Source organism: Mytilus galloprovincialis, chromosome 1 (assembly GCF_965363235.1).
Source record: "Mytilus galloprovincialis chromosome 1, xbMytGall1.hap1.1, whole genome shotgun sequence".
Classification (NCBI taxonomy): domain Eukaryota; kingdom Metazoa; phylum Mollusca; class Bivalvia; order Mytilida; family Mytilidae; genus Mytilus; species Mytilus galloprovincialis.
Genome location: NC_134838.1, coordinates 32,428,063 through 32,438,011, shown reverse-complemented (window position 1 = coordinate 32,438,011; position 9,949 = coordinate 32,428,063). Strand labels below are relative to the sequence as shown.

Below are 9,949 nucleotides of genomic sequence, written 5' to 3'. Positions count from 1 at the left end.
TTGTTCCTTTGTTTTCCTCTAATAGTTAAAAGTTTTTCCCTTGGTTTTAGTTTGTAACCCGGATTAGTTTTCTCTCAATCGATTTATGACTTTTGAACACAGTTATACTACTTTTGTTTAAACATATTTATTTACAGTGGAATTGGAAAACAAGTTTTGCAACTTATATTAATCCCTTTCCACTTTGCGGGTACAAGTGCTGCCTTGTAGCGGCATTAGCCTGCTTTTTTCGAAATCTTCAAGGATGTTTTTAACGTGCTAGAGATATGGCTCTCTCTTAACACGGGTCAGCCATTTATCGTCCCCTTCCGACGGACTATCATCGTTTCCTCAGACCATACTTGCAAATGGTGTCAAGGGAGAGCCGAAATTTCAGGGAAATTCAGTCCCTGAAATTTTCCTCCCAAACGGGAATCGAATCAGGAACCTTTGTGATAGTAGTCCGATGCACTAACCACTACACCACGGCTCTCTGTAGAGTTATACTACTGTTGACTTTATTAACTTTGCTATGTCTGATGCACTAGTACTGATATAAATGTGATGCAAAAACTCACTAAAATGATCTCTGTTGACAAGACATCATAAACATATCTGAACTTTTAAAAGTACTGGTAAAAGGATGCTTTTTTCTTTTTATCTTTGAGAAAGTATTGAGTAGATTCTGATTCATATGAATTCAAAGTCAGTTTGTGGGTTTGTACAGTCTGGGAGTGCCCATTAGATTACCGGCTGATGGTTGTAAAATCAGTCAAGAAAACTCGATGAATATGTTGATAAAAAATACCAGCGTTTTGATGATATTATTGGAATCAGTGTGGTTCTTCAAAAAGCTAGTTTTTTTTTATTTTTTACCTCAAATAAGAAGTTATACCTATGATCAACATAAATGTAGAAAAGTCGCAATTAAAAGATACGATATAGTCGATGAAGCACTATTTTCTATGTTAAATTTGTGTATTCTTTTCTTTAATTTTTGCCAATATGCTTGATTTATATGCAATTTTTTGCTTCTTTCTTGCATATCTGTTTGTTTTTAGTGATACAAATGAGTACAATACAATCTTGACTGCTGTATTTTTGACATTTTTACCTATTATGTCTGGGTATTTTTTGTGCACACATCGTTGTCAATATAGTGGATTTTTTTGCGACTGTAATACAAGTGAGAGGTTAAGCTTGCTATAAAACCCGGTCCAATCCACCATTTTCTACATAAGAAAATGCCTGTACCAAGTCAGGAATGTGACTGGTGTCACCATTAGTTTGATGTGTTTGAGCATCTGGTTTTGCCATTTGACTTGGGACTTTCCGTTTTGAATTTTCCTCGGAGTTCAGTATTTTTGTGATTTTACTTTTAATACCACTATACAGTAACTGACTGTTATCTCCAATACTTTAACAATGGAAAATAATCAGATAAAATGATAAACAGGAATGGTATAATATTTTACTGAAACATGACAGATTTTTTTAAGAAGCATCATTCAGGTAATAATAAGGAAAATCATTTGAATTTCCAAAACACAATTTTTTGCAGTACAGAAGTGTTATCAGTGTAAATTGAAATGTGTTTATTAAAATAGATGAATGTCGGATAAATTATCGTTTGACTCATACTTTTTCCCATGGCCATAAGTCTAGAAAATTACAGAAGAACTTGATATACACTCCGTCATTGCTCGATCGAGGACAGCTTATATCATTGCTATCATGCAAATTCCATCTTTTCGATACACTTTCAGCATAAGAATTACTGTACATTCGAGGTTCATTGGTATCTATCTTTAAGCAGCCTGTACACGGTACAAATTTTTTTGGATCTTTTCTGTCTCTGCAATAGGGTCGACATAACCTGCCACCTGTGTCGAATGCTGTTAACAATACCTGTGTCGCTTTATGGTTCATTGGTTTCCTTACAGGTAAATAAGTCATTGCTTCACTTATCCCAAACCTATCGTCTACAATTGCATACTCTACTGACCTGCCATCGTAATTTGTGCCTTCGACACGAACATTCACCTTTTCGAATCCCGAACCAATGTTTATGTGTTTTTCGTATGCCTTAGGAAAAGATTTTTTTAAGTTCTTGGTCCTATCAGAATATATATCATTCTTTTTTGATGTTCTACCCTTGTAAATTGGAAACGAATTAAACGTGACATTTCGTGGGCGTTTAAACACTATTAAGCAATTTATATAAACCCATTGGTTAGAATCTGCATTTCCATTAATTTCGAATGGATTTTGCACGGTGTTTAGAAAACTTGGAGTTGCATCTAATCTATCGAGATCGGCTTTATTTGTTTTTGGAACACAAACCCATTTTGATTTGTTACAATCAAGCCAGGGAGACCCACAGCTTGGCTTACTTTTACTACAAGACGGGAACGGCTGACATGTGTATATATCCTTAGTGAAACGGTTAGAAAATCCATCTATATTTCGAAACCTCTTAAATGTGTGTGCTTTATCGGATACGGTAAATTTTTCTGATATGCCAAACCCTTGATTTGTCAATTTTCCAAAACCATCCATTAAATCATAAGGTCGGTGTCCTATCTTTCTAGTCCTAGGATAATCTGTCTCTGGATTGATTCCATTTTTCTGTTGATTTTGTCTAAATTTTTCCCACCAGCAATCAACAAATGCATGCAAGCTCCAAAACAAAGGATCATGTGGTGCAGTTATCAGTTTTGCCATATTACCGCCGACAAAAGAATGACATTTACCGTGCAGTTCCTCCAGGTAATAGCGTCTACTTTTACTGTTTGTGATCTCAGAGTGACGTTTTCTGGACAAAACATCATAAAAATTTTTCTTTGTTAGTAACTCACCTCCAAAACCCCCGACATTGCGTATTACATATCCTCCTCCTTCATGCTTCCAGTTGTTAAATGGATAGCCAATTTTTCCATTTGGACTTCCTACAAATTTTTTCGTAAATAAACATGAATCTGATGGATTTTTTAATCTGTTGTCAAGAGTTGGATCCCAGTATGGAATTGCAATTCCCAAAGCAGTTTCAACTCTGAAAAATATTAATCACCATACTTATATTACAATAAATGGTATAATTTACTTCGCTTTAACTTAAGAATTGAATACCTCTTTTATACATTTTGTATGAAGCGCGGAGGTGCTTCATTCTAATATTGTGAGCTCGTTCAACGCTTGAACTTCTTGAAGAATCGATTCTAGGTACAGACGTTGTTTAATGTCTTACTATAGCGTTATAGTATTTTTTGTATTTGTCTTTGTAAATTATTTCTTTTTATTGTTTAGTCTTTTTGATATGGATCGGTACTTATACATCCCGTCATTGCATTATTGTGCCATTGTATTTGTTTCTATCTTACCTCTTTTACAATTTTAGGAATTTGATTGGTTAAAAGCAACCACATGGAGACCGTGTATATTCCAGATTAGGTAAGTAGGGTTCCATATTGTGTTAGTAGGCGGAGCTTATTGCTTATTTACTATGTCAATACACCTTTTTCTTTTTCTTTGTTGACATATTTGTTTATTTTTATAGTTTTTAAGATTAAGACACAATGACTGCTGTACTCCTATTGTTGACATTTTTACCTATCAGTCTGTTTGTTTTGTTTCCACTTCGTTGTTAATATAATGAAATTTTATGCGACTGTCTTACAAGTGAAAAGTTTAGCTAGCTTTAACACCAGGTTTAATCCACCATTTTCTACATAAGAAAATGCCTTTACATATGACAGTTGGTATCCATTCGTTTGATGTGTTTGAGCTTTTGATTTTGCATTTTGCTTAGGGACTTTCCGTGTAGAACTGTCCTCGGATTTTCGGATTTTTGTTGTTTTACTTTTTACAAACGTATAAAATTACTATTAACAATTCAGTACTTATAATGACATTTTTGAATTGGTCATAAAACACTTTACTGTTAAGTTTTACCTGTGAACTTCATTGTAGATGCTCGTGTTATCATTAATGTTACATTTCATTTTCAAATGAGGGTTAATTTCAGAATGACTAATTTCAGAGTAGACCTGGTATATGGGAGCCAACTCTTGCACATGTATTGAAAGTTATTAGTGTGGTTTAACAAAGAAGTCAATTAAACAGTGATCAAGCATTTATGTTGTTTACATTTGGCTGTGAAAATGATGCAAACAGATCCAGTAAACTGTACATGTTTGTAAATATTCTTAATAAAAATTTTTTTAACATTCTGTCAATATCATACTTGACACCACCAAGCATTAAACTATAGAACATCTTTTATCTTTTATAAATGACGTGGATGAAAAGGTAAAAACATACCATTCATACACGAAATGCTTAGAAAAACCACCAATAAACTGAGTCTGAGGAGTTCTGGAGCAACTATACTTTCTATAGTGTCTTGTGGCATCATTTAGAAAAAAATCTTGGAAGTTTTGGGAAATTCGATTTGAACAAATGGATTAAATAATAAAGTAATATGGTGGTAAGTCATTGGTACAGAGTTTGTGTATGTACTTACTGTTTGTGTTTGATTTTTCAAATATAAAAGGCACTATTCTAGAAGATATGAACTGAAGATCAACCCTAGAACAAGCTTATGCTAATAGATAATCTACATTAACACAAAGATAGTACTAAGATAGTGAGTGATAAACTGTCAAAACAATGAATTCTGATAGCGTCTGCTATTGATGACAATGGCATTCTGTAATCTGGGGAGAGAAACAAATATAGTTGTGATAAAAAAGTTATGTGAATTCGCCACAAGGGTACTCGTCCCATACTGAATATTACTGTTTTTTTTTTTATTAAATATATTACAATTATTATTTGGACAGTACACCTTTGACTATTTCACATAACAGAATGCAAAGACAGTCTGTAGAAGGTTTGGAAGGGTAAATGAATTTTGCCCAAAAATTCTACTTTTTTCATGTGCCTTGTTAACCAACTTGTTCAAAGATTTTGAAAATTCCAAACTGTCAAATTCGATAAAAGTTGGTGATTTTCAAGATTAATAACCAATTAATGTTTAATACCGCAGTCCCACTAGGCCACGATCGCACTACGATCTGTGAAAAAAATTCAAATTTTGATGATCGTAGTACGATCGTGTAGATCGCAGTAAGGTCGTATAACGGTCGTGGTGAGGTCTTCAAGGTCGTGATGAGCGTGGCCAACTTTGAACATGTTCAAAACAATCGTGGTGCGGTCGTGGCGAAATCCGGTCGTAGTAGAAGCGTAGTGAGAGCGCACTAAGGTCGTGGTAAGATCGCGAAAGAAGCTGTACCATCGTAGCGAAAGCGTGATTCAATTCGGAGAGACTGCGCTACGATATCAAAGCAACGTTATTACGACCTCACTACGACCATCACGTTCTCACCGCGACTCAACTACACTTCCACTACGAGTATACCACGTTTACACTACGCTGTTCAAGACCATAGTACGATTCTAGCACGTCCTTACCGTCGTACTTCTACTACCAGCTACAGCTAGCTGTGAATTCAAAATATAACGCGCCCACTGACTATGCATTTAAAATATATATCTGGTTTCTTTTAACATGCCTACTGACACTTTTAGTGTATTAAAATATTTAATGTTTCCACGTATTCTTTTAACCAATGATATGCCTAGAACTTTATAGGAGGTAAGTTGATTGTCATTCTTAGCAACACCAATTTTATTTACCACCTTTATTTAATATCACACACCAAACCTTACCGTAGCACTAAACTGAACGTGCTCGAATATGATATTCTCAAATGCACAGCGAGCTCATTTCGCAAATAAAAAATAAAATACCGAGCCGAAATAATGTTTTTCCAGGACATTTTCGACACTAACCAGGATGTCCAACCAAAAAATTCAACATTGAATAACTAAAAAAACATAAAGCCAAATTGGTTAAATTGGACAAAAAAAGTTCCATACTTATTATATAGTGGGGTTATTCTAGGCTTTTTTTATATCTCAAACCTCCTCTTTTCAAATCGACTATTGAATTTATTGACTGTTGTTTCCTTAAGATCCTGCTGCAAACCCGTTTTGTTCCCACTAAATAATAAAATTAGGAATATGTCAAAGAGACAACAACCCGATCAAAGAGCAGGACACAGTCCAAGGTCAACACAGCAAGAAAATCCTGCATCCGGAGATGGGCCTCATCTGACACCTTAACATAAATTTGTGAACTAGTTCAGTGAAAATGGTCGTCATACTAATCTCCAATACTTACATGGTTAATAAGAGACGATGCCACGGAAGAAAGGCTTTTCCAAAATGGGCGTTTTTGACAGAGGAACTCCTGTGGAAATTTGCAAGACAATCATACACATTTGGTTTCAGGCTCTAAAAGATAAAAACATTATGTTAACACGAACAATGATAATAAATATATTATTAGTCAGATTATTTTTTTCATTTTAAACTTGTTTTTCAATACTATTATCAGTATAACCTTAATAATTATGAGGTTTTATTTTTGGTTTAGTCAAATAAATATTATTAGTTACATTTTATATCGGGTTTGTAAAATTCCATCTGGGATAAGAGCGAAGCTCGAATCCCCATTTGGAATTTACTGACCCTTTATATATCGTTATATGTCACTATCAAACCGTGTAACGAATTTATCTTACAGACTATCTTCCCATGTGGTATTTAGACTAACGGCATATCAAAGTGATTAAGTCTTCATACAAAAAAACAGTAACAGTTGTTACTGTAAGCAAACAATTCCAACAGTAACAACCTCTTAGCTTTAAATATGTTTCATGAATGTATTTTAATCGTTCATCATCAATTTCTTCGTCTCGGGTTGAAACCTTTCAGATTTTTTGATTTTTTTAGGAAAGGGAAGGAACTAGTTACTAACGCCGTATGGTAACTAAGCCTTTATTGTAAATAACACCTGTATTTTTTGAAAACTCTATACCAAATATATGTGTTAACCTCCTTTTACCAATCAAATCCCGTTAATATATAGGATTTAGATCGCAAATTACACTAGATATCATATGAAACCAGTGACTGGTGAAAAATAATGTTTATCCAATTTTTGAACCATTGCATGTAAATATTATAAACTTAGTTTTCAGTGCACGATTTTATTATTTTTTACGCAAACATATCGTATAATCGTCATTTTTTTTCTCTCTGTCTTTTATGAGGTGAAGATATGGCGGCTAATTGTCGTTTTTTTGAAGCCGTAGTTTACCAATTGTCACCTTATAGTAAACAATCAACAAAGGAGCATGGATAATGAGCACGTGTTTAACATGAACAATCAGTAAATAGTTTATTTTAATGACAGATCCATGCGTATTGCGATCACCGGATTTTTACGAGAAAGGTCACGCTAAGGTCACTTTTCATACGGGAAAATATGTCGGCGAATTGCTTCCTGGAATAAATGTGAATAATTTAAATAGTTTTCTTTAAAAAAAAGTATGTGTACATAAGTTTTATAATGAAAACTATCAATTTAATTTTTTATAAAAAAACATATGCATATTTCTTTTTAGATTTGAGGTTTCATAAGACTTTAATTCTTTTATACACCATTATACTAGATAGTTTTTGTTATCCTAGATTACGCGCGTCTGGCGTATCAACTTATAAGCCTGGTACCTTTGATAACTATTGTCACTAGGTATAAGCTTTGAATAGTGAAAAAATCCCTATTCACATAAAGAAATTTACTTAGGCAAACTCATTATTTAATATATGTTCACTTGTTTTCGTGACAGATTCTAAAAACTATCATAGCCCTCATGGTCTTAGTTGTCGGACCACTGCACTACATGGCCGGTGTGTTTGACTCCAATCTTAATTGCCTAGAATTTTTAGTCTCTCCGAGCACCCTGGGTTCCTCAACCAATGCATTTTGACCATCACAAAATAGCCAACATTGATAAAAGTTGCGGTCAGAACCAATCAATCAGTCAATTTGAAAACTAACAGATTAATGTTTTCAATTGTTCGTTTCCCTTCGAAAATTGATCTTTTTTAGAATGGGCATACTCTCTATCATACCAAAATGTGTTACTCTGATCGTATCTGTAATCATATGTCCGACCTCTATGATTGCAATATAAATACAAGCAATAGAGAGAAGAAAAATAGTTATTAGTATTATGAATAAAAAAAGATCTGGTTTTCTACATTTGAAAATGCCTGTACCAAGTCAGGAATATGACAGTTTTTGTCCGTTCGTTTTTGATGCGTTTTGTTATTTGATTTTGCCATGTGATTATGGACTTTCCCAATTGATCTTCCTCTAAGTTCAGTATTTTTGTGATTTTACTTTTTATACACCAATGAAACAGCTACCAATCGACACAAAAAAATAAATGCCAGTAGAAAGAAAGGTGCTCTTCAAAGGGAGGCAAACACTACTAAAGGAACATTCAAACCCAAAGTTGAAAATAAACTGACCATTTTGTGGTAATGTGTCAATCGTCTCGAGTCACGAATGAGTTTTAATAATTTAAACAGAGGTAAACAAAAATTACCATCAACACACAACTCTCAAAATACTCAAATATATGTTTTTAAAGAATAAAAGAGTGTACGGGTAAGAGCAAGGACTCTTTGATAATAAATACAAGCTGACATGATAACAAAAGTTTATTGAAAAAGTTGTAAATTGTGCACAAAGAGTATGTTGTCAAAATTAAAACAACAAACAAGCATTATACACAGTATTTCTACAATAGTTTACCTTTAATTGATTAAAAAAACCTGTGCGTGTCAGTTAAATATCAATGTTTTAGTTAAATCATCGGTCCCCATTGTCAGAACGTGTCAGGCAAATATCAATCTTGTATTTTACCTAATTATTCTCCATAAACTGTACGTTTTGAGTAAATCTTATTCGTACATGGTAAATATCTATTTGTAGTTTATTTTGTTGTGCTCCACGGACTCTTTGTGTCGGGTAAATGCCTTATCGTCCTCAAAGAGGGGTAAAAGATACTAGAGGAACAGTTAAACTCATAGATCGAAAATAAACTGACAACGTCATGGCTAAAAAGAAATGACGAACAAACAAATAATAGTACACGACACACAACAAAAATAAACTTAGGACTAAGCAACACGAACCCCTCCAAAAACTGGGGATGATCTTAGGTGCTCCGGAAGGGTAAGCAGATCCTGTTCCACGTGTGGCACCTGTCGTTTTGCTCATGTTATGAAAACCCCGTCAAATAATTCGGTAGGTCAAATTAGTGAAAAGAGAAGGGATTGTAGTTACGACATAAGGAACATATCCTATATTCCCCTTTGAAACGGTCATTCCATAACGGTCAAATTTACGAAGGTATGATCTCAACTTGTTTCTACCTGTCAGGTATATTTTACCTGGTTGTCTTCAAAGATAACAATATTTTCAATATTTAAACAATACTTTACCTTATCATACTTTAGTCTATTGATAGCTGCATGGTAATCTTCTCTTTCCTTCTTTGTCAGCATTCTATATTCTTTCCGAACTAGCAGTTTTTTCTTCTTCTTATTTAACTGGGATTTAACAAACATTTGTCTCACAAAATTCAATACTTCATCATCTTCCTTATAGTCAAATGGAGGATTTTCCCATAAAAACTTATTAATGCAATAACTGACAATTTCTTCTCCTGGTACGTCCTTTGGTCTTGAATTGCTACTTCTGTCACTTAGACATTTATTATATGTAGGTGGACAGTATAATGATTGAATAGTTGCTGTTGTATAATGTATTACAATGCTGATAAGGCATATGTAAACATTCCCAAGCATATTAGGAGTTTGACTGGAAAAGAAATAGAAAAACATTATACATATTACATGCCTCATCAGCGTTTTTTTTTAAATTAACTTCATCAAGAAAATCCATAGCTGATTAATTGAAAGCCAAAGATGTTTAAGAACCGAAAGAGTTGAAGAGCTATATGACCACAAAGGACCCCCCCCCTCCCTA

General features: G+C 33.9%; 1 protein-coding gene across 1 annotated transcript; it reads right to left on the bottom strand.

Annotated features, from left to right (window-relative positions):
- Positions 1-1,436: 1,436 nt before the first annotated feature.
- Positions 1,437-2,851, bottom strand: LOC143074937 (uncharacterized). The gene has a single exon (XM_076250167.1). It carries the CDS (start codon positions 2,701-2,703, stop codon positions 1,615-1,617), a length of 1,089 nt encoding a protein of 362 aa, XP_076106282.1. The 5' UTR covers positions 2,704-2,851; the 3' UTR covers positions 1,437-1,614.
- Between the last annotated feature and the right edge of the window lie 7,098 nt (positions 2,852-9,949).

Coding starts and splice junctions, on each gene's coding strand:
- LOC143074937 (XM_076250167.1), bottom strand. CDS start 2,703: ATGGCAAAACTGATAACTGCACCACATGATCCTTTGTTTTGGAGCTTG.